Source organism: Mus musculus, chromosome 7 (assembly GCF_000001635.26).
Source record: "Mus musculus strain C57BL/6J chromosome 7, GRCm38.p6 C57BL/6J".
NCBI classification, from domain to species: domain Eukaryota; kingdom Metazoa; phylum Chordata; class Mammalia; order Rodentia; family Muridae; genus Mus; species Mus musculus.
This window is the reverse complement of record NC_000073.6, coordinates 112513411-112538874: the sequence shown is the minus strand read 5'-3', so window position 1 is coordinate 112538874 and position 25464 is coordinate 112513411. Positions and strand designations below refer to the sequence as shown.

The 25464-nt window shown below is 45.8% G+C and overlaps 1 protein-coding gene and 1 long non-coding RNA gene across 5 annotated transcripts in view; one reads left to right on the top strand and one right to left on the bottom strand.

The window, feature by feature from the left end:
* Parva (parvin, alpha) overlaps window positions 1-25464 on the bottom strand; it is a 163983-nt gene that overhangs the window by 52814 nt on the left and 85705 nt on the right. The window contains exon 1 of one of the 3 annotated variants that reach the window (XM_006508050.1): window positions 19047-19184. The exons of the other annotated variants lie outside the window; for them this stretch is intronic. Within the exon in view, the coding sequence (XP_006508113.1) occupies window positions 19047-19074 (28 nt within the window). The 5' untranslated portion in view covers window positions 19075-19184. Of the gene's footprint in view, window positions 1-19046; window positions 19185-25464 lie in introns of those variants that run through there. 3 annotated transcript variants of the gene reach the window in all.
* Parvaos (parvin, alpha, opposite strand) lies at window positions 3192-11903 on the top strand. 2 transcript variants are annotated; one of them, NR_154467.1, is made up of 5 exons: window positions 3192-3967; window positions 4043-4127; window positions 4281-4394; window positions 8783-8950; window positions 11823-11903. It is a non-coding gene; the product is annotated as a parvin, alpha, opposite strand (long non-coding RNA). The 2 variants fall into 2 exon arrangements; NR_154466.1 differs by having other exon boundaries at window positions 8722-8950.

The window sequence follows — 25464 nt, the reverse complement described above, 5'->3', positions numbered from 1 at the left end:
GCTTTAATATGTTCTTGGATTCGGTTAGCGAGAATTTTATTGAGGATTTTTGCATCGATATTCATAAGAGAAATTGGTCTGAAGTTCTCTATCTTTGTTGGGTCTTTCTGTGGTTTAGGTATCAGAGTAATAGTGGCTTCATAAAATGAGTTGGGTAGAGTACCTTCTACTTCTATTTTGTGAAATAGTTTGTGCAGAACTGGAATTAGATCTTCTTTGAAGGTCTGATAGAACTCTGCACTAAACCCGTCTGGTCCTGGGCTTTTTTTGGCTGGGAGACTAATATCCAACATATATAAAGAACTCAAGAAGGTGGACTTCAGAAAATCAAATAACCCCATTAAAAAATGGGGCTCAGAACTGAACAAAGAATTCTCACCTGAGGAATACTGAATGGCAGGGAAACACCTGAAAAAATGTTCAACATCCTTAATCATCAGGGAAATGCAAATTAAAACAACCCTGAGATTCCACCTCACACCAGTCAGAATGGCTAAGATCAAAAATTCAGGTGACAGCAGATGCTGGCGTGGATGTGGAGAAAGAGGAACACTCCTCCATTGTTGGTGGGATTGCAGGCTTGTACAACCACTCTGGAAATCAGTCTGGCGGTTCCTCAGAAAATTGGACATAGTACTACCAGAGGATCCAGCAATACCTCTCCTGGGCATATATCCAGAAGATGCCCCAACGGGTAAGAAGGACACATGCTCCACTATGTTCATAGTAGCCTTATTTATAATAGCCAGAAGCTGGAAAGAACCCAGATGCCCCTCAACAGAGGAATGGATACAGAAAATGTGGTACATCTACACAATGGAGTACTACTCAGCTATTAAAAAGAATGAATTTATGAAATTCCTAGCCAAATGGATGGACCTGGAGGGCATCATCCTGAGTGAGGTAACACATTCACAAAGAAACTCACACAATATGTACTCACTGATAAGTGGATATTAGCCCCAAACCTAGGATACCCAAGATATAAGATACAATTTGCTAAACACATGAAACTCAAGAAGAATGAAGACTGAAGTGTGGACACTATGCCCCTCCTTAGAATTGGGAACAAAACACCCATGGAAGGAGTTACAGAGACAAAGTGTGGAGCTGAGATGAAAGGATGGACCATGTAGAGACTGCCATATCCAGGGATCCACCCCATAATCAGCATCCAAACGCTGACACCATTGCATACACTAGCAAGATTTTATTGAAAGGACCCAGATGTAGCTGTCTCTTGTGAGACTATGCCGGGGCCTAGCAAACACAGAAGTGGATGCTCACAGTCAGCTAATGGATGGATCACAGGGCTCCCAACGGAGGAGCTAGAGAAAGTAGCCAAGGAGCTAAAGGGATCTGCAACCCTATAGGTGGAACAACATTATGAACTAACCAGTACCCCGGAGCTCTTGACTCTAGCTGCATATGTATCAAAAGATGGCCTAGTCGGCCATCACTGGAAAGAGAGGCCCACTGGACTTGCAAACTTTATATGCCCTAGTACAGGGGAACACCAGGGCCAAAAAGGGGGAGTGGGTGGGCAGGGGAGTGGGGGTGGGTGGGTATGGGGGACTTTTGGTATAGCATTGGAAATGTAAATGAGCTAAATACCTAATAAAAATTGGAAAAAATAAAATAAAAGAAGGCTCTGAGACCAGACCAGCTGCCCGGAAGAGGTATAGACCAACTGAGGCATTTTACAACCTGTTGAGCGGCCTGCAGGCTGTGCAGTGTGCTTCCGATTTCCAACTTTGTGAGCTGTCACCCACACTGGGGTGGGCTTCAGTAGTACAGCTATCTTTGAGTCACTTCTCGTCCTATAAGTAACCCTTCAGCCATATTCCTGTAGATGGCCCCAATAAAACCCAGTGGTTCGCCAAACTCTGTTTTGGTGATATCTGTACTTTGGTCTGTCATGGGTTTCCTATCTGGGATGAGTAGATGTGGGTATTATGCCTCCCCAGGAAAAGTTTTTCACATAGCAGCAGGCAAAGTGACCTTGAACTTTGGCCTTTACCTCGTGGTGCTGGGATCAGAAGCATGTATAATCAGCTCTGTGGTAATGTGGTGCTAGGAACTGAACCCAGGGCTTTGTGCATGCTAGGAAGCACTCTTCCAACTGAGCCTCACTCTAGCCAGGGGACACTTTGTCCTCTGTTTACTATCAGATTCCCAAAGAGGTCAGATAGCACGTGCTTAGGAACTAGATGCCTAGATTCAAACTCAGGCTCTACCACTTTCTCTGCTATGTGACCTTGGACAAACCCATTAATTTCCTGTGCCTCAGTTTCCTCATCTACATGATGGGAGTAAAAATAATATTGCCAACTTCTTAGATCTCTTGAGAAGATAAAATGAGTTCCTGGTCCCTGGAAAGAACCATGGATATATGAGCTGCTGCTACTATTTAAGATGATACCTCTAATACTCTGTACCTGGCGAGTATGTATTGATTAAGTAACTCAGACTGCAAAGATCACTGTTTAGGGAACAGGCTAGATGCAGATGCAGAATTTACCCAAGGAGTTTTAAAAAGGCCTTCATGTTGTTGGGGTGGGGGTGGGGGTGAGGGTGGGGTCGTGGGAGAGTGTTGGGCCAAGAGTCATTTACCCTTTAGTCTGAACTTTAGCCCGACTCTGCGTGCACTATTGTGCATTTCTGAGATAGAATTTGTAGCGTTTGTTTTGTTCTTTTGAGACAGAGTCTTGCCAGGTAGCCCAGGCTGCTCCCAGATTCACTATGTTGCACATGATGGCCTCAAACCTGCAGCAGTCCTTTTGCCTTGGCTTTCTGGGTGCTGAGATTACAAGATTACACTATTCCTGACCAGTCCGCATTTTGTGAAGGAAGAAAATCCACTTCTGCCCCAAATGTAGCTAGAGCCAGAGAATAAACACAGTGGTCTTAAAATATCTCCATCTGACTAGAAAGATGATATTCCCAGCCGGGACTCTTAAAGGTGGGTCTGAATGAGGTCTCCCCTCCGAGAGCATTGTTCAGAATGTTTGCAGATGAACACAGCTACAGTCAGAACCCCGCCCTCTGGCCTGCCTCTTCAATTCACTCACAGAGACATAACAAGCCCCAGAAGAAAGGCTGAGATATGCTTACAATTGGAAATGGGTGTTTGGAAGAAACCATTGGGCAGGAACCCCATTCCCGTTCCATTAACCGCTGACTCAGAGCCAGTTGTTTGGAAAAGCCAATATGCAAACTGCTCAGTCTGCGCCTGGCCCCCGCCCCACGAGGCCCCATTAGCAGCCACTTTCCCAAAACAGCCCGCCCTGCTTTGGAAGGTTCCTTTCTATTCAACCCGAGCAGGGCCCAGCAGCAGCCTGCTTGCCAGGCCCTGAGCTGGGAAAGACAAAGGGCCGCGATTGAATTTTCTCGGCGGCGCAGAATCTGAAGATGTTGTTTACTCTAGAGAATGGGTTGAAGCTCCCGGCCCGAGGGTGCAGTCTCTAGCTGCTCACCCGCCATTAGTCATAACTTAATAAAAGCCCTAAACGGCTAGCGGAAGAGCCGGCTTCGAAGGCGCAGAGATTGCCTTAGTTCACTCCAAGAAAAGGGGTTTCTTCATCTCATTTTATTTTCTAGAAAATGCCATCTGAAATGAGGTCCACATCCAGCAGAGGCAGGCTTGGGGACTTGAAGAGGTGGATTCGAATCCTGCTCTGGTTTTATTAGCCGGAGGACCTGATGTGGCTTCCTGCAGTTAGAGCTGAAGCCGTTCGTCTGTTTTCCTCCCGTGTTTATCCTTTTGAAAGAACCCCCATTTTCATCTAGGATCCACCTGCCCTCCTGGGTCTAGAGTGAGATCCTGATTGCTTCAAGTCAGTAATGATGCTCCCCACCCTTGCCTCGGGGGCCATATGATACAACTCTAGTCAGAGCTTTGAGTGGAAATAGTTCTAGGAGTTTCTAGGAATAATCTCCCCCCATTTAAGAAAGAGTCCCATGGAAGGTAAGTCTTTTTCCTTTCTTCTCTCCAGCATTGTATTGGGCTTTTATGTATAACTTTGCTATGGTTCTTTTATAGCCAAGAGGTAAGTCTGCCCGAAGAAGCTAACATGCTGAAGTTGTCAAGAAGGAAGGAAAAGAGGGGGAGGACGTTGTTGATACTGGTGAGCTGCTGCCCCGGAAACCACCCCTTACTATGTAAGCTGGAAGAGCAGATGGACCAGGGACAGTCTACCCAGTTAGTGCATGGGGATAAGGATTACGTGGATAGCATAGGTCTGTACTTGATAGTAACTTAATCTCCTCTTTCTCCCCAGAAAGAACAGGATAGCCACAGGACTTGGTGAACCCTAAACTTCTATGCCTGGGAACCCCAAGAACCCCAGGAGAGAAACAAGTATGGAAAAAAGAATGGAAAAAGTTTTCTAAAGGTGAAAGAGGGTTGTGGGTGGAGCTGGGCTGGTGGGTGGGGCTGGGCTGGCACACTTGAAGCCCTGGGTTCCATCTCCAGGGACGGGTGCACACAGCAACTCCAGCACTGTGGAGGGGAGGCAAGAGGATCCTAAGTTCAAGTCCATACATAATGAGTTTGAGGCTCCCTGTGCAGGATCCCTAATTATATTCACTCAACTGAGAAGCACCACTGAATGCCTCCTCTAGAGCCTGGAGACATGCCTCACTCGGCTCCCAGGAGTGGAGAAGACAGGCCCAGGGGAACCATGGGACTAGTGTGTTCCACTCTAGGTGCCAGATGGGAACCGGAGGAACTTGTGTGGAATGAGGCTGATTTTGAAGCTGAACACAGGGAAGTGGAAGGGTTCCTAGCAAAAGGGACATTTGAATAGGACTTTGAAACGCCTACATTGTCATTACCCCAAAGCACTTATGTGTGAAAATAGGGAGGTTTGGGGAAACAGGGTAGGGGGTGAGACAGTAGTGATGATGTCTGAACATTAGGACATACTCAAGGAAGAGAAACAAGGGAGTGGCAGAGATGTGGATGGGCCAGAGTGTTAGGGCCTTGGGCTTAGTCATAGAGAAAGAAAGAGCAGAACGCCTCCAATGGAGGAGACAGAGGGAGTGTCACTAGGCTGCAGGGAGTGCCATTATCACTGCACAAGCTGACCGTCCTCCCACATACTGGAAAGAACAACTGGAATTTTAAACTAAATGTAGTGCCATTCCAGTAGCATAAATGTAACACTTGGGAGAAACCAAACTAAATATGCAGAGGATCAAGATGTGGGCAATATAAATCTCTCAGTCACAGCCATAGGGAGCTGTTTCCTTGTCACTGACAGACTGATCCTGAGGCTCACATGCAAAGGCAGTACAGAGACTGGCTATAGACTTCAAGACACCAGTAAAGTTATCGTAGTCAAAACAGGATGCCATTGATAACAGCTTAATGACACGGAACAGAGAACCCAGAAACAGACCCAAACATCATCCCATGGATCCCTGGCTAACCTTGAACTTATATAGTTGAGGGTGGTCTTGAACTCCTGATCCTCCTGCCTCCACCTTCTAAATCCTGGTCTTATAGGTGTGTTTAATTATACTTGACTTATGTAGTGCTGGGGATGGAATGCAGGGTTTTGCGCATGCTAAGCCAGCACTCTTCACACTGAACTCCATCCGAGCAACCTCAGTTCATCTCTTAAAGGCACAAAGGCAAATCTACACAGAACGCACAGTCTTTTAAACAAAGGACCCTAAAGGGACTGAACGTCTGGAAGCAGAAATATCAATGAAGACAAAGATTATAAACCTTTTCCCAAACTTGAAATAACTGCAGACCTAAATCTAAAGTATAACACCTTAGCCTTCCTGCCCCCCTCAAAAGAGGATAGCACGCTGACATTGGGTACGGCAATGAACTTTTAAGATAGAAACAGTAAAAGGAAAATCTATGAAAGAAATCTGTTGAACCTTATTAAAACATCTACTCTCAGCAACACAGCTAAAGCATGGGAAGGGGCTAGAGAGATGAGTCAGTGGATACAGTGGTTGTTGTACAAGCCTGAGGACCTGAGATTGAATCCCCAGCATCTACACAGAGTTGGGCATGGTAAGACTCATCTGTAATTCAGTGTTCCTATGGGGAGATTCTACGTAGAGATGGGGAGTTCCCAAAAGCTCGTGAGGGGCTAGCCTGGCATACACAGTGACAAAATGACAAACAGATCCCGTGTCAAACAAGGTACAAAGTGAGGACTGACACCAGAGGTTGCCCTGCAAACACACATGAATGCACATACATGGGTATGAACTTATACATACATATACATATGAACTTATAACATATATACACATACATACACATATGCACAAACACACATGAGAATGGATAAGTCACAGTTGAAACAATTTGAACAAAAAAATTATATTGGATTATAAGCAAAGGCATAAAATAAATATCTAGGCATCCTTCTGATATAAACAACTGAATACATTAACAGAGGTATGGTTTGCTGTCAAATCCCAGATAACTGCTGGACTTAGTGGCATCATCCTTAATCCCAGCTCTTGGGAGGCAGAGGCAGGCGGATCTTTGTTGGTTTGAGGCCAGCCTGGTCTACATGGTGAGTTCCAGAACAGCCAGGATCACATAGAGCATTGGTTCTCAACCTTCCTAATGCTATGACCCTTTAATACAGCTCCTCATGTTGTGGCGACCCCCAACCATAAAATTACTTTTGCTGCTACTTCATAACTGTAATTTGCTATTATTATGAATCATAATGTAAAATCTGTGTTTTCCAACAGTCTTGGGTGAACCCTGTGATAGGGTCACTTGATCCCCAAAGAGGCTTATGACTTACACAGGTTGAGAACCACATGCATAGATTGACCTTGTCTCAAAAAAAAAATGAGATAACTTAGTAGATCTTTGCAGTTTAAACTGGGCACAATTTCCCACCCTTAGTTGTGGGTTGTGCCAGCAACTTTCTCATTCTACAGTATTAGAATACATGTATTATTATGTATTATTACATACAGTATTACATACATGGAAAGGAGGCACAAGGCCTGGCTTCATGCTGGAAGCATCCTAACGTGCTACCTTAAACATATGACTAAGTCAACATTAACAGCCATGTGGCATGCTGATATTGAACACTATTGGTATGATAAGGTCAAAATGCGACTTTGCCTTTTCTTCTCAGAAGCCACATCCCAAAGCCTAATGAGGAGAAAGAGGTCAGCTATATACCCCAGTAGAAGAAGAACCTAAAAAACACTTGGCCAGGGGCTGGAGAAATGTATCATTTAAGAACACTGGCTGCTCTTCTAAAGGACTTGGGTTCAAGTCTCAAGCCCACACTAACTCTAGTTCCAGGGGATCTGACACACTTTCCTGGCCATCATTGATATCAGATATGGATATTGTGCACAAACATACATGCCAGCAAAACACTCATACATATTTAAAAAACGAAACAAAAACAAACACAACAGTATTAACAACAACAACAAATCCCTCAAATACTTGGCCAGTTCTTCTCAGAACTGTCAAGGTTACCATATCGCAAGTCTGCAAGATTAACAGCTAAGAGAAGATGGAACTGGCCACAGTGCCCCACACCTGTGATCCCAGGGCTTGGGAAGTGGAGGTAAGAGGATCAGAAGTTCAAGGCCAGCCTTGGCCTCACAATGAGTTTAAAGTCAGCTAGAGAACACGAGGTCCTGTTTTCAAAAACCACAAAGCAAGGCTAGCAAGAAGGCTCAGCGGGTGATGGCATTTGCTGACTGGAACCTACACAGCAGAAGGAGGGAGCTGACGCATGAAAGTTGACCTCTGACCTCTACATGTCTGCCACAGTCACTCCTGAACCGCAGTCAATAAACATAAAAAAGCAAATACTAAAGCAGCCAGAACCAAACCACTACAATGCTGAACTACAGTTCTCACAAGCATGCCTTATTTAACAATGCAAGATGGAAGTGCGGGGACTGGGGGTGGGATAGGAGGAAAGTGTTCATGTCTACAAATGTTCTGTGACTCTAAAACTATGCCAAAAGAATATTTTAAAAAGCTAATATGAATGTACTAGTTGTGCTGGCTAGTTTTATGTCAACTTGACAGAAGCAAAGTCATCCGAAAGGAAGGAATCTCAAATGAGAAAATGTCTCCATAAGATCCCGCTGTACGGTGTTTTCTTAGTGATATGGGAAGACCCAGCCAATTACGGGTGGTGCTATCCCTGGGCTGGTGGTCTTGGGTTCTATAAGAAAGCAGGCTGAGCAAGCCATGATGAGCAAGCTAGTAAGCAGCAGGCCTCTGTGGCCTCTGCATCAGCTCCTGTCTCTGGGTTCCTCGCTGTCTGAGTTCCTGTCCTAACTTCCTTCCATGATGAACAATGTGTGAACCAAATAAACCCTTTCCTTTCCAAGTTGCTTTGGGCATGGTGTTTCATCAAAGCAATAGAAACCCTAAGACACTACTGTTGTAGAAAAATATACCCTGCCCATGGGCTAAAGATAGAAAGGAAGAAATCCATAATTATATGGGACACATAGGTTTCCTCCCTTATCCGGGAAGATCATGGTGACTTGTTTTCTAGAGGCATCTGAACAGAAGACAATACACCAAGATCATCACAAAAATCCCACAACAAGGGCAATACTCATTATGATCCCAAGAAGCTAGGCAGAAAGCCCACAGTCCAGGGCTGTGATGTCATGGCCCAACCTCACTGTCAACTTGACTGGATTTAAAATCACCATGGAGACACAGTTCCTGGGTGTTTCCAGACAGGTTTAACTGTGAAAGGAAGATCCACCCTAATGTTGACAGCACCAACCTGTGCTGCAGGGCCCAGACTGAATAAAAAGGAGAAGGGAAAATGGGAAGCTGAGCTCCAGCCTTCACCTCTGCTCCCTGCATCTCTCACATTCAAGCCACCTAGGAGCCTTCCCTGCCATGGATGGACTGCATCTTCAACTGTGAGCCAAATACTTCCTTCCTCAAGGTGCTTGCCAGGTATTTTGTCATGATAACAAGAGAGGAAAGCAACCAATAGAATGGCTGCAGGGAACATAAAGAGCTTCCTCTTTGCTTAAGGATGCTTAAGGGACTACCTTCACTCTCTAGGAAAGGGGTGGGTGGGTGGGTCTCACGGGTGGATCTCTTACTCTTATCAGGGCTCAAGGCCCCGGATAGGGGTTTTGTGTCCAGAGTTTCTGGACTAGTTTTCTGTTGCAGCATAAGCAAACAACTGGAAACTTGGCAGCTTACAGCAAGAGCTATAGGTTAGAAGACCAATGTGGGTCTTACTGGGTTAAAGTGGAGACATCAGTGTGCCTGCATGCCTCTGTGGGGTTCTAAGCAAACTGTGTTCTCACCCCTTTGCCTACACTCCTTGTCTTTTGGTTCTATCACGCCATCTCCAAAGCCAGGACTGGGAGGAGGGAGGGGGTGGATTTTCCAGTTGCATCCCTCTGACCCTTCTTCAATTACCTTGTGCTTCCACTAGGTCTACCTGGGTAATCCAGTATGGACTTCCCACTCAAATCCAAACCATAATCTTTAATCCCCCCCTTTTCACATAAAGCACTTGTTCAAAGATCTCCAGGGTATCAGGATCTGGGTATCTCTGAAAAGACCATACTGTCTACAGTGGCTTTTCCTATGGATCAGGGAGATTCTCTTCTCCCCTTGCCTTTCCTTCCAACATACGGGTTCACCTCCCTCTTTGGGAGATTGCCAAAGGAAAATGCAAAGCCCCGGTCCTGCCCACCCAGCCCCTCAAACAAGGGAAGCTCTATTATTTTCAACAAAAACAAAAAATGTTACTTGTTTTCACAACTCTCATAGACGAGGCAGGAACCAATCCTTGGTGACCTTGGTGCCAGAGTAGAATCACATGCTCCTATACTCTATATAACTATTTAGTCACAAAGGTCTCCCATCAGGTTTTGGGAACACACACACACTCACCCTGAAAAAAAAAGCCATAGGGGGAGACTGGCACTGTGACAGGAAGGGGTGGAAGGATCCATAGTCTTCCGTCTTAACTTTTCCAGCAGTTTTTAATTTGGTTGGCTTTGTAGCTGCTGCAGAGTTGGAAGGTAGCCAAGCAATGACCCAGGGCATGATTTTATTGTTCCGCCCAGCACGTGGTACAGCTGCCCTCCAATTGCTGACAAGCTTAGAAGGAGAGGGCAGAACACAACTACTGGTGGGTTCCAGGCAGTCAAAAATGTGAATGGCAACATTTGCTGAGGTCTTAAATGAGCTGCAGGAGTTCAATTTAAATAGGACAAGGCAAGGAGGGGCCAGGGGAACAACACATCAGTGGGATTGCTTGTTCCATGCAATGGCCTGTTGCTTCTTTATACCACACAACTACCTTGCCTTTAAAGTCTACCCAGGGCTGGTGAAATAGCTCAGCAGGTAAAGGTGCTTGCTGCCAAGCCTGATGACATGAGTTCAATCCCCAGGACTCACAGAATGGAAGGAGAGAACCAACTCCAGCAAGTTGTCTTTTGACTTACACACACACACACATTTAAGGGAGCTGTAGCTGCTAGACATTTAGGGAGTTTCCAGATTTGGAGGAGCAGAGTTGACACATGCTTGCCTAACACACATGAGACCTGTGCTTGACCCCTAACCCTGTATTAGTCAGGACTGGGTACAGACCTGTAACCCCAGCAATCAGGAGCATGAGACTCAGGCATTGCCTTGATTACAGACTGAGTGTGAGGTCAGCCTGGGCCACATGAGACCCTGATGTGAAAGGGGGTGGGGGTCAGATGTTGGACCGAGGACCATAAGAGGTGATAACCCTCCCTCATATGTGGCAGTTTGTCCTCATCAGATTGCAGGAGATGAGTCCCACAGAAGCTGTTGGTATTAATAGTCAGGGGCCTTGTAGAAAACACCTCTTAGAGATTTCCCATCAGCCCAGCCCCCAACCCCAGCTGTCTTCACTTTGTCAGGCATAGGCTATGGGACTCCAGGAACTAGACCCTGGCAAAAAAGTGAAGAGATTTAATTACACCAAGACCTACACTGCTTCCTACAGGTGAGCCAACATGGAGGCAACTGTGGGTATCTCTGAGGTTGGAGGTGCAAACTTCTATTGTACCCATGGAGGGGCTCAAGACTTCTCATCTCCCAAGACAATCTCCAAAAAAATTGGTGGGAGATAAAGAATATATTTTTAGGAAGAAATTTGAGTAGGGTACATATTTTTTCTCAAGTAACAGAGCAGTAAGGAACAGACTAGACCTGAAGCTGAACCCTGTCCTTTATGTTTTGACAGTAGGCCTAAGCCATTTCTGAGATCTGGCTCCATGACATGACCACACGGGAGCATCTAAGGCTGTCCTGACCTTACTCAGGCTGATCCGAGAATGCCAAGTTAAATTGAGTAGGCAGCCTGGTCTCATCAGAGCCTTGCAGCCTCTTGAGGAAGCTGCTGAGGGTGGAGAGAGAGGCCAGGCCCTGTGCTGGCTGTTTCCCAAATAGCAGTTTCCCCTTTACAATCCTCTGGGGAACAGAGTTGAAGTTCAGGGCTAGTTCAGCCCATTGTTACAACTGCAGGGCTATCAGCTGTCGGATGGAACACCAATGTGTATATGATTATTACCTTTAACTGTCAATCTGACCCAAACAGATTCACTTAGGAAGAGTCTCAATGAGGGATCGCCCCCCCACCCTCATTGGGTTGACCTGTGGGCATGTCTGTGTGAGAATGGCTTAAGTTAACTATTAGGGGGAAGACTCAGACTACTGTGGGCAGCACCATTCCTTAGGCAAGGAATCTTGAACTGTGTAAGAGTGGAAATCTATAGCTGAACACAAGCAAGTGAGCTAACATAGGTGCATTTATTTCGTTTTGTTCTAGACTATGGGTATGATGATAGCTGCTTCAAGCTCCTGCTGCCTTGAGTACTCTACAGCAGACCTGCAATTCTGAAATGAAAAGAAAAGAAAAGAAAAGAAGAGAAGAGAAAAGAAACCCTTTCTCCCCTAAATTGTTTTTGTCAGGCTTGTGTTTGTTTGTTTTTAATCACAGGGACAGAAATTAAGCTAGGACAGGAGGCACTGAACATCTGCTCATTCTTTTCTCCTATCTTCAATGGCTGTGCACTGATATGATGTACCTTTCTCTAAGAGAGAACGAGCCCTTGGCCTGGAAGTGCACAGCCGTGTGCACCCCAAGTCTAGGGTGCTAGTGGCTGCTCTGGAAGAACTCCAAGCATGTCCAGAAAGGTCCAGATGGGGAAAAGGAATGGGCTTCACAATAAAGGTGGCATCAGATCTTTTTTGTCCCCAGAGGTCTGTTTTTCTGTCCATCTCACCCAGCAGTGTGCAATTACACACCTGTGTGCATATCTGAAGAACACCTGTATCCCCCATGATTCCAAAGGGCCCAGGGGTCATCCACCAGCATCTGCCAGCATCCGTCACACAATGAATGCTTAACACGCATTTGCTGAATGAGTGAACAGGATGGCAACGCGGGCCGCCGGGCTGCTCTGCAGAGACCTGCAGCCAAATAAACAGCTCGACTTTTTACACCAGGATTAATCCCTCGAAGGTCTGGACTTCCGGAGGGGACTGGAAGGGATAAAGGAACAAAGCATTCATGGAAGAGCAGAGTTGGTGACATATGCCTGTCCAGAATGGGGGAGTTCAGGAAATCTGGTATGAGGCCATTGCGCTTATCATTTTAGACCCTCTTAGTGCTAGATAAAGTCCTGCCCAGACCTGGAAATTCATGGAGTATGGCACTAGAAATGGCACCGACTGCCAGTCTCTGCACCACGAGAGCCATCACAGTTCCCTGGTTATGTATCTTTTTTTTTTTTTTTTTTTTTTTTTTTTTTTCCGAGACCAGCAAACCCATGTTGACAGCAAATCTGTACAGAAAAATCTATTAAAAGAAATTGTGGTGAGTCGAACTGCTTTAACTGTCTGCCGTTCTGCTGATTGCGGGCTGCGCACCTCGCCTGAGCCTGCCTTCTGTACAACCTCCCATTTGATTCAATTCAATGGATAATTAGGGAGTCTCAACTCCGTGCAAGGCAATGCACCGGGACCCTCATTCCAGTAGCATCTTCCAAGCACAGGGCAGGATTTAACTTAGAGACAGAAATGAGCGCATACAAAGACGTGCAGAGCAGCAATGGCCATAGGATATTGCATTACAAAGACCATTTCAAAGACACTTATGTTGAACCTGTGTGAGCGGGTGTGGGATGGCTGGTACCACACATTATGCATCTGTTCTAACACACATTGAGCATCTGTGGTGAGAAATGTTCCTGCATCACAGAGATGGTCAATCTTGACTAGATATATAATCACTGTGGAAACATACTCTGGTTGTGTCTACGAGCGTATTTCCAGAAAGGCTTAACTAAGAGGATTTACCCTAACTGCAGAGGTACAATCTTATGGATTGGGGTGCAAGGATGAATGAAAAAGAGAAACTACAGCATTCTCTCAGTGCTTTCTGGATGGATGCAATGAGGCCAGCTACCCTCCGTGCTATGAAGGGCCATAGCTCATGCTGAATCAGCATAACCCTCCCTCCCTTCCTTCCTTCCTCCCTCCCTCCCTCCCTCCCTTCCTTCCTCCCTCCCTCCCTCCCTCCCTTCCTTCCTTCATTCCTTCCTTAAGATGCTTTTGTCATAGCACCGAAGAGTAACTCATACAGGCACAGCTACATCTGCAGTGAAGAGAATGAAGGAGAAACTGCCCCTGCCTGCTCACGTGGAGGTGGGAATTAGAGCATCTCAGAGGACAAGGCACTTCAGTGGCTTCAGGAATTCAGTAGGGGCTGGGAGATGACACAGAACAGGCTAGAAGCTGGCACAACCATGTGTGTCATCATAGAGTGAATCCAAGATCACATAAGCCAGAACATGCAATATGTGGGCTTAGACCTGAAAACAGTGCCCAGCCCCTTGATAAGTAAAAACAGTTTTTGCAAGTTTGAAGGGTAACTCGGAAAGGTTCTCCAGAGGCTGGGGACACAACTCTATTGGTAAATTTCTAGCCAAGCAAGGATGAAGATCTGAGCTTGATCTCCAGCATTCTCAGAAAAAGCTTGCACGGTGGCTTGTACTTGTAACCCCAATGCTAGAGAGGTGTAGACAGGTGGATCCCTGGGGCTTGCTGGATGGCCAGCCAACTTAGCTGAATCATGAGTTCTTGGAAATCCAGGAACCTTTGCAAATAAAAAAGCAAAGTGGGCCAGGCGGTGGTGGCACACGACTTTAATCCCAGCACTTGGGAGGCAGAGGCAGGTAGATTTCTGAGTTCAAGGCCAGCCTGGTCTACAAAATGAGTTCCAGGACAGCCAGCAGGGCTATACAGAGAAACCCTGTCTCGAAAAACCAAAAAAAAAAAAAGCAAAGTGAGGAGCGATTGAGGAACACATCCAAGGTTGACCCCTGGCCTCTCCATGTACATGTATTTACACACATACACACACACACACACACACAAGGGGGTGGTAAGAGGGAGAGAGAGACCTACAGGGAATCCAGCCAAGTAGAAGTCTAGCCCAGGACACATGTTCCCATGATAAGGTAGACTGAGTTAGTCTGGCCTTTAGTCCCTGGATGAATCTGAGCACAGCCTTTTGACTTACTCCCTTTCCAAACTGGGAATCCTATCGCTTAGCTCACAGCTTGGTAACGAGCTACCATGACATAACACATATAAAATGCTTAGCACAGCAGAGCCTACCTCCCCCAGCACTCAGTACCTGCTCATTTACCTTTTCACCACCTCTCAACAGTGTGTGCCTAGTAATGGGTGACCACTAGGAGAGACAGAGAGGCTTGCCAGAGACAATCTAATGGGTTAAGAATGCCTGGGAGAGCCATCTGCGCTCAAAAAACCAAGAGAGAGGAGACTGTAAGAAAGGACCACCCCTTGTCTTGGGTGGACTGTGACAGGATGATGAGGAAGGGGCAAGCTTACACAAAGGCTCCACAATGCAGAAAGATGCTTGAGGCACGTGGCAAAGTGGAGCACCCAGACGTGGAGTGAAGGGCCATATGATTGCTGTGACTGAGTCTGGGGGGAGGGTGTTCAAAGAAATAGAAGACAGCATGGTGAAAGCAGAGGGGAGACAGCTGAGGTGGCTGTCATGGAAGCTGGTGCTGCCACTAGTTGTGGCCGTTGTGCCACTAGTTGACTGAATTTTAAAAGTGGGCAAATGATATTCAGTGGCTACAGCACTTGGGCTGTGGTATCTCAAGATCAATGCCATTGAGAGAAGGGGCTGACTCTAGATCTGAACATAGTAAGACCAGAGACATGGGATGAGCCTGGGTCATCTGACTTGCCGAAGCCCGACAAGTGTGGGCTTCTATCAGCTATAGAAGTTATCAGTCAGGCTTTGGCTGGCCAAAGGCAGAAAAATTAAAGTCAGAGATAGTAATGGACTGAAATAGGTCAACTACATGTAAACCCAAGGATTAATAATGGATTGATGATGATGATGACGACGATGATGATAACCTAGGGAACCAGGGAGATGGCTTAGTTGGAAAAGTGCCTCCTGAGCAAGCATGAGGACCCAAGTTCAATCCCCAGCACCACTGCAAAAGTCCAGGTGTGGCAACTAGTTCTTGTGATCCCAGTGTGAAGTGGAGACAGGAGGATGGCTGGGGCTCACTGGCCAGCCCGCCCCTGTGAGTCAGTAAATCCCAGGCCTCGGTGAGAGACCCTGTCTCAAAAAAGAAGCACAATGCTGGGAGCTCTCCCTCCAGCTCTGGGTGAACGTATACACAGTTTCAGCTAACTAGTGATGGTTCAGTGCCCCAGTAGACCAGCTATCTAAATAATGACCATCAGTGGCTCCTCGAATCACAAGAAGAGAGGCAAGGAGTAGTAAGGCTTCCCACCTCCCTTCAGAGACAAGCTATGCTGACCCCACCCCTAACCAGCAAGCTTTGGAAATGCAGGGGCCCGATGAGTAAGTTCAACCACACCACCACTGTCCAATTAGCAGAATCCAGACTGTTAGAAACTCTACAGATCTCTCAAAAACAAACAAACAAACAAACAAAAAAATCAAAAAACATTGCAAAGATACAAAAGAACATGAGCAGGGAGCCACCAATCCCAGCAAGGTTTCTGTTGTTGTCATCTTAAATATTGATTCCAACATGCTGGAAAGTAATTACTAAATGATCAAAATTTGGAAAACAAAAGGCTGGAAAATGTTAAGGAATTGATTTTTTTTCTTATGTAATTTTTTTTAAATAAAAAATCCTTCTATAATAAAATTAATCACTTTTGTGGTACCCTGAAATGTAAATTTTAAATATTGAAAAACTATACCTAGGGCTGGAGAGATGGCTCAGCGGTTATGAGCACTGATTGCTATTTCAGAGGTCCTGAGTTCAATTCCCAGCAACCACATGGTGGCTCACAACCATCTGTAGTTCCCCTTACAGATGCCTTCTTCTGCCTTCCCATCTTATGCCTTCTTCTCATGTCTGAGGAGAGCAACAGTGTACTCACAGACATAAAATAAATAGATAAATCTTTAAAAAAAAAAAGAAAAAGAAAACTATACCTAAATAAATGGTAAAATTTTAAAGTCTTTATGCATAATACATAAAATTATTATTATTATTATTATATCTGGGATTTAATGCAAATTAACTTTCCAGTGAAGATGAGAGATCAGGTAAGAAGTATCAAGATCAAGATTGGCTGGGCAGAGATGGCACACACCTTTATTCCAGGAGGCAGAGGCATGTGGATCTCTGTGAGTTGGAGGTCAGCCTGGTATACAGAGTGAGTTGCAGGATAACCAGAGCTATACAGTGAAACCCTGTCTCAAAACAAAACAAAACAAAACAAAACAAAACAACCAACAAAGTAAAGATCATTGGTTCATGGTGAATTTACTGACAGATTTACTTTGGGGGGAGGGCAGCGGTGGGGGAGGGGTGAGGGAAGACCCACACTATCCTTTCTATGTTTGTGTGCAATAGAAGTTTCATATTGTCAGTTGTTTTGGTCTTCTATAATTTCTCGATTAAAAAATGTTTTGTCTTTTTGATACAAAGCCTTGTTATGTAACTACATCCACCCTCACAGTCTCTGCCACTCTCCTACCTCAGCTCTCCCACAGCTGCGACTGTAGGCTCCACCATCATTCCTAGGTCTTTTTTCATCTTTCTTTTTAATGGTCCTTTGGAGTGATGAGCAGAAGTAAGCCCAGGGCTTGTTTTCAAAAATAAGGAAGCAGATGAGAACAAGCTATTTGCCACACTAAAGATAATGCCAGGCTGAAAAAGAAATCTGGGAGATGGCTCAGCATGGGGACTGGGGTTCAGACCCCAGTGTATCAGAGGCAGCGACAGGGGCTTCCTGGAGCAAGTAATCTAGGTACACTAGACAAAGTGGTGAGCTCTGAGTTCAAGTGAGAGATGCTGCCTCAGGAGTGAATTGGAGAGCAATCAGGAAAGACACCCAATGCCTTTGGGTATGTTGGGCATCCACACCTGCACACAGGTACCACAACAAAAGAAATGCATCTAATATAGCAAGCAGTAATGATAATCTTCACATATAATGACTTCCCAAATACATAATATTTACCCATCCATGTACTTAAGAGAAGTACATTGGGGTCCCCTGTGTCTGCTTTCAGGACAGTCTTCTGATGTGTGGAGGTCTGCAAAGCTGTGGGTAGATATATATCAATTGCAATTTAAAGTTTAAAACTTTTTTAAGGTCTTAAAATTTATTTACTTGTTTATGTGTGTGTGTGTGTGTGTGTGCGCACGCGCGCATGCACACGCATGAGTGTACATATTCTATGTATAGATGTCAGAGGACAACTTGTAGGAGTTGGTTCTCCCTTTCCATCACGTGGTTCCCAGAATTAAACTCAGGGTATCAGGCTTGGCAGCAAGCACAGTTACCAGCCAACCCACCTCACCAGTCCACGTGCAAATTTGACGAAGAAAGAAATTACGGATAACTGGCAAATACTTAGGAAATACTTCTCTTCACTGCTCTCTAAGGATACCCTGGGGAAACGACATCGAAGTGCCCACCTATCAGAGGTGGTGTGGCCCCTCTCACCCCCTTCTTTCCCTTTGTATCTGGCCCAAGGCCATTCCAACCCTAGGGTGACACTTGTCCTGCCCAGGGAGGGATCTCTGGATTTAGTTGTGGACTCCACACCTCCCATCTCCTCTCTTCTCCCTAAGCAGTCATCCTCTCTGGTTGGGACTTTCAGCACACACGGCTTACTGGAGGGGGTGGATGATAACTTCATATATGACAGAATTCATCAGGGACAGAAGCAAAGAGAACCCCAAGGGAGCCAGGATTCTCCTATACATCTTTAAGGAGGCCAGGAAGACCTCCTGGATTTTCATTAACCATGGTCTTCCAGAACTCAGATCAAGAAGCCCAAACGGATGCAACCTGTCAAACATCCTAGGAGGCATTTCAGGCCAGCCCTAGACCCACATGCGAGTTTTCAAGCCCTGTTTTACCATAGATGGAAGCTGAGTGGAAAATCTTGCCAACAACCCTCCACACCCGTCGATCAAACCCACAGAGCACCTGTTGGAACTGAGCCATGTTAAACCAGGTGGGAGAACCACATCGAAAGCTCTCGAGAGTGAGATCCTTGTGTCCTTTATGCTCCTGCCACCAAAGACAATCAAGACACTTACTCTGCCCCAGCGATGGAGGAGAGCTGGCAGACATATCCTGGGAAAAGCAGTTAGCAGGAAACAGCTCACAGAGGGGCACACATTTCTCTGTGCAGTGCCAAAGTCGAAGCTTAATTTAGGCGTAGAGGATGAATGTGGCCCAATTAGGTATTGATTTCCTTGCCTATAGTCCTGTACCCCCTTACTTATCTATTTATCTCCTTTCCTACCCCTCCACATTATCCCTATCAGCCAGTCTAACTGTCTTAGATAGAAAGCCCCGTGTACACACACGCACATCCTTCAAGAGTAAGTGGGAGTGGTCTTCATCTCAGAAACCCAAATGCGAGGAGGTGGCTAAGGCACTCCTGACGGATTTGCCCCCACCTACCATGTTCAACTCTGTCCACGTTTGGTCCTACCTTTAGGGCAAAGTGCCCCGCAGCCCATGGTCTAATACTGCAGCCACAATCATCGTCTCTTCTGTGCGGCTGCCCGCTCTCTGTGGGGTCCCCTGTGTCTGCTCTCAGGACAGCCTTCTGAGGTGTGTAGGTCTGCAAAGCTATGGGTAGGATCCTTCCCACCGCTTCCTGAGGAGGCTGCTGCTTGCCTAGAACGATTCAGAGCCCAGCATCGGCTGAGCACCAGTGGCTGCCTATATAATTTAATATGATGCCACTTGAGACTTGTGGATCTGCTGAAGAGCAAGCAGGATCCTGTCTCCTGCCTCTTGGCAACGGAGATGAGGACTGCCTGTTTGTTTCTTCTCTGTTGGAGTATATATCTCAAGTGGGCAGAGACAGGGCAGGCACCAGTAGAAGACTTGGTGCCCTTTTCCAGGGGTCTTCTGAAATTTCCTAGCCCTTTACAGACTAGAAGTCATGACTGTAGGCAGAAGCAAGGTGTAGGTACAATTGGGTGACCCCAGCCTGCCCTGGGCCAGGTGGTAGCCCTGATGTGGTCTTGCTAGAGAGAGTAAGAATAATATCTAGACAGCTCATCTGTTCCCTGGATCCATTAGAGAAGCTTTCTTCCGTTAGAGAAGCTTTCTTTCTCTCAATAGTTACGTAGGTGCTATACTATCAGGGAAAAAGGCTACGCCTATGGATAAGATAATTAAGGTGACAAAATTACCAACAGACACATTTGTAAGCTCAGATCTGTCTTAAAGAAAAGAAAACCCTCTTGGGTTTTAAATATTTGTCACTGTGGTTCATGGAGTTTGCTGCCTGGTTTGGTTTGATGCAGAGCCCTGCCAGGAGAGGCAGGCCTGTACCCGTCATCAGCTCCAGTTGCAGACAAAGTAGTGAGGTGCCTGGCATTGGTGCTGAACTAAAACTCAGATTCGGAGACCAGGTCACCTGCACTCAGAGGGCACATTCCTGTGGGGACTCAGGACTTGGCACCAAGATGCTTTCTTGGACTGTAAAGGCAGTGTGTAGCAGAGATGACCACCACTAAGGTCTGTCCTCTGAGGCCCTACAAAGATCTCCCAGCCTCAGTCATGAAGACAGACTGAGCAAGAGGGATGAAAATGGTCTTGCTAGTGAGAGTAAGAATAATATCTAGACAGCTCATCTGTTCCCTGGACCCATTAGAGAAGCTAGCTTCCTTCCTTCCCTCCTTCCCTCCTTCCCTCCTCCCTTCCCTCTTTTCTTTCCTTTCTTTTCTTTTCTTTTCTTTTCTTTTCTTTTCTTTTCTTTTCTTTTCTTTTCCCTTTCTCTCTCTCTCTCTCTCCCCCCTCTCTCTCTCTCTCTCGCTTGCTTGCTTGCTTGCTTGCTTGCATCTGATCTTGAAGGCCAAGGTGTGAACTACTCTGGAAGGTAGTGCTACAGAGAGTGTACCTTCTAAGGTCTGGAAGAAGGTTAGGTCTGAAGGACCTGAAACCTAGGATCCTCCTCTCTGGCTGGTCTGTTGTTCTAGATGATGGAGGAAGGGTTTTGTTTTGTTGAGCTGGGGTGGAAGAAGATGGGGGTGATGTGTGGCTACCTCTGGTGCTAATTCCTCTCTTTTGGAAAAAGGGCACTCCAAGTCCCCACTGACCCTCTAGAAGCCCTAGAAAGAGAAATCGTGGGTTATAGTGTCAACCCCACCCATGGTCGGAGGACAAAGGGCATTTTTCATACCTGCCAAATCAATGATCATAATATCATAAGGAGTCTAATATTCTTCCAACTAGCCAGAAGCTAACAGACCCAGTATATGTAAAGTTACCTGATGGCCTTTAATTAAAAGACTATGTGACCAGCATCAAGCTGCGCCCCTTGGATACATTATCCCATTTAATCTATAGGATAGAGAATCTCCAAAACAGAGTTTATATCTTCCCTACTGCTTAACTTATTAGCGCAGAGAAAAAGACAAACCTACAGCTCACACTGTAGGACTGAGCTCAAAGGTCCTGATTCACAGCAAAGGAAATTGAATTAAGCCATGTAATGTCAATTACTGTCATTCATAATCTTATTAGAGCTCCCCAGAAATAATACAGATATCAAAGTCTAGCATTACCTACGTGTTTGATGTAAATAGGATAAAATTATCTAGGTTCTGAAAATATCCAGATAGCAGACAGGGAAAAGAGGGATCTATGTAGTCTTCTGTGTCATCAAATTTCATTAAGCAGGGACAAGGACGTCTACCTCCCTAGGAAAGCAGGTTGTAGAGACTCGAGCCTGTCTGGAACTCTGGGGGGCTTACCACGTGCTTTAAACCACTCAAGATCAGATACCTTCTTGCTTGTTCCGATAAAGTCCAAGAGAAGATTCAAATATCCAAGTGGGCTCAAACCAGATTGGGGGAGAGGGGCCTAGGACAGTTCTCTCATGGGCAGCTTTGAGGGCTCAGGGAATGAAGGAACCACAGAAAATACCCAAGCAAAGAAAATATGACATACTGGCCAAGCCACTGCCAGGCTTCCACTTGCCCATCTAAGGATGCCAGACACAGAGCTGCTTCCTTCTCTCTTCATCACAGGGCATACATTGTTGCCAGACTGAAGGTGAGCAGGGGATTCGCTAACAGCATAGGAAAGAAAGCAAGACTTCTACAGTACAGTAGAGGGAGACTGGCAATAATTTTAAATGGCACCAATTTATAAACATAAGCCAAATTCCACCGAGTCTTGTTTTCTGTGCATCTTCGATGGATAGTAGAATGTATCTACTCCACAAGGTCCCAGCAAAGACAAAAGAAATGACCATGCACAAAGTTCTTGATGGAACACAAATTAAAGGGCTGCAGAGATGAAGTTGGTGAAGTGCTTGCCTCTCAAGTACGAGAATCCCCAATCCCCACTCCCATCTCAAACACACACACACACACACACACACACACACACACACACACACACACGAAAGCTAGGCACAGTAGCACACATCTGATATCCCAGTGAGAGGTCATCAGAGACAGGCAGATCCTTGGAGCTCACTGCCCAGCCACTCAAGAGAGATTGTCTCAAAAACTGGGGAGATGTCTCGATAACAGTGCCTACTCCTCTCACAGAGACCCCGAGTTTAGCTCCCAGCACCCACAGCAGCGTGGCTTACAACCACCCTAACTCCTGCTCCAGAGGATCTGATGCATCTGACCTCTGATGGCTCCTGTGTTCATTTGTATACAGCCACACACAGACACACATGTATCCATGTAATTAAGACTAAGGATGACCCCTGACGTGGGCCCCCGGCCTCCACACACATTCACACAGAGGTATCCACATCTTCACATACACAAACATGCAAACATGCACAAACATATATACACAGTTTAAAAGTCAATACACAGAGGCAGGCGGATTTCTGAGTTCGAGGCTAGCCTGGTCTACAAAGTGAGTTCCAGGACAGCCAGAGCTATACAGAGAAACCCTGTCTTGAAAAAAACAAAACAAAACAAAATAAAATTTAAAAAGTCAATACAAATTCTTCTCATTTACCGTTCTTACTATGGGAGCCGTTCTTACTATGGGAGCCGTTCTCATCAGCTATGGGTTTGTGTGGCCTAGGGCAAGCTACTTTCTCTCCTCTTGGCTTTCTTGGGTTCCATACTCTTGGGGTTTTAGTAAAATAAGGGAATAGTGACCTAATAAGAAGTGACTATGCAGATATGATGCCGTGGAACCATGCCTAGCATGTCAGCTGATAATGGTGATTATTAGTTTGCAAAACATCCAGAGAGTGGCCTTGCTGTGAAGGCATGTTAGCACCTGACACACTCGAAGTATAGCTCCAAGCTCAGTACAGGCACAGCTGACCATTGCACTGGGAAATCCTTGGCTACAGGGAACTGTCTTGCACACGGAGGGACTTAATGGCATCCCTGGCCTCTCTGCTCCATGCCATCCTCCCTGTACATTGTCTATTGTCCCCTGCCAAGGGACATATAAATGGCCCCTAGAGAGAACAACTGATGTGGCTGAGAGGCTTGAAGAAGAGGAGGACAGAGTTAGAGTCTGCAGGACAGAGCGGAAGTGAGTGAGCCCACTCAGCTGTCCACAATGCCGCCTACAAGAGAGGCCCTTCAGTGGTTGGCCATCGATAATATATGACCTTTTTGATAAACATAAAAATCTATTTATTGAGATTGAAAATCTCAAAACAAGTTAAACATCATGAATAACTCAAATTAGAGTTGCTGTAACACACGGGTGCCTTTTCTTTGTTTGGTTTTGTTGGGTTTTTTGTTTTTTTTTCTGTTACATGCAGTTCTCCCCTGCATCAATTCCGATAAAGCTGTGTGGCCAAATGTCAGCTCACACTGATTTACATAAAAGAGCAAGAGAGGAAGGGAGGAGAGGTGGAGCAGGGCAGGGAGGGGAGGGGAGGGAAGGGGAGGGGAGAGGGGAGGGGAGGAGGTAAGACGGCCCAGTGAGCATCTGAGTGGGCACAGGCACTTGCTGCCAAGCTTGACAACCTGAGTTCCGTGATGAGAACTTACTTGGTAGAGCAGGAGAACCAACTTCTGCACACTGCCCTCTGATCACCACAAGCACACGGTGGCATCCATGTGCACACACAGGCACACACAGAAAAAGAAATGAATGCCAAAAATGATTTTTAAAAAGGAAGAAATTGGAAATGGCTCAGTGGCTAAGAGCACTTGTTGCTCTTGCAGAGCACCTGGGCTTGGTTTCTAGCACCTACATGGTGGCTCATTATCAGCACTTTCAAAACTGGCCATGGTGCCTGTCATCCCAGAATTCAGGAGGTAGGGGTGGGAGGTTCAGAAGTTCAAGGCCATTCTCAGCCTCAAAGTGGTCTAACTGGGACACAGGAGACCTGGCTTCACACCCCTCCCCCAAAAGGTCATAGGTTAGGTTTTTCAAAGTTCACATTTGCATTATGAGTGGTCACCATCCATTTCCACTTTCACTTTTAGCAGATTCGTATTTGAGGTTTTAAAAATACCACAACGCTCTATATTATCGATCGTATTGACTTTGGCCACAGTGGGAGGGTTGTGATGTTACACAGAGGCTGAAGCACTTTGGTAGTCAAGTGTAAACAGTTACGTTATAGGGTTCTCATGAGATAGGGAAAGATCCTCATCACCGCTTACAGCAAGGCACTTCTGCATTCGTGGCTCACATTTAGGGAAGACAGCCTATGCACCGCCATTCTGGAAGCCTCTATCCTTATCAGAGGGATCTCTCTAAAGAAGCAAGCAGTAGTCACTTCTGAGATCTACTGTTCAGCACTCTGGGGTCCTGATTGTGTTCTTAGAGTTCTCCATTTGGAGAACTTGCCTCTGGTTAGAATGTCTGAGACCAACAGCAAAGAAACAGTGGGCCAGAACAGGATGCACTTCATCCCAGGAAATGAACAGATGACAAAGTTTAGCTTCTCACCCGATCCTTATAGCTGGACCAGACTAGCTGCCATGTGGTCACCATCCAATAGTGATATTCTTGTGTTTTTGTCAAAATACATCTTCCCACATGTTTATAAGGTAAGTTCGCTTGATGTTTAATAATACAAAGCATTCACTTACCCTGGCTTATTGCAATACACTTGAACTGCCATGCACCTGTTGGTCATTTGGGCTATGTCGGTGTAGCTAGAATTAAGTCAGCTGATCTACCTACCTTCCCTGTCTGTCTCAAGTGTTATTTTCTTGACTCTCTTTCCAGAAGTAGAACTGTTGGGTCAGAAAGGAACATCTTATGATCTCTTTGCTTTTGTAACACTGCTATATAGGAGGAAAACCGAGAAGATAACTCATAATGTCCTCTTCAAAGCCCAGGTGGATATGTGTCCACAAAACTCTGCCCAGGTTAGATTCGATGGCTTTTACTTAGTTTTGGCAATGTAGTAAGCATGAAAGGTTGACTCCCAACTTTTAATGTGAATTGTAAATTTTTCCTCTTAAGACTTGTTTACAGTTTCCATGTGTGACTTGTCTGCTCTTATCCTTTGAACATTTGTTCAATGAAAATGTGTGTGTGTGTGATATGTAGGTACATGTAAGGACATGCATGTGTATGTGTGGGTGCATGTGCATACGTGTGGAGGCCAGAGGTCAACACTGGCTGTCTTCTCCATTGCTTCCCACCTTATTTTCTGAGATAGGATCTCCCACTAAACCTAGTGCTCACAGAGTGGGGTAGACTGACAGTGGATTGGCTCTCTTTCTACCCCAGCACGGGGTTACAGATGAAACCATCACACCCAGCTTTGAACACAGATGCTAGGGATCCAAACCCAGGTCCCCGGGCTTGCCTGGCAGGCATTTATTGCCTGAACCATCTCCGTAGCCCTCAAATGAAGACTTCATCATGTCCTTTCAGATTTTTAATAAATTCTTCCCAAAGTATATGGCTATTGAGATGTTGGTTGTCATGCT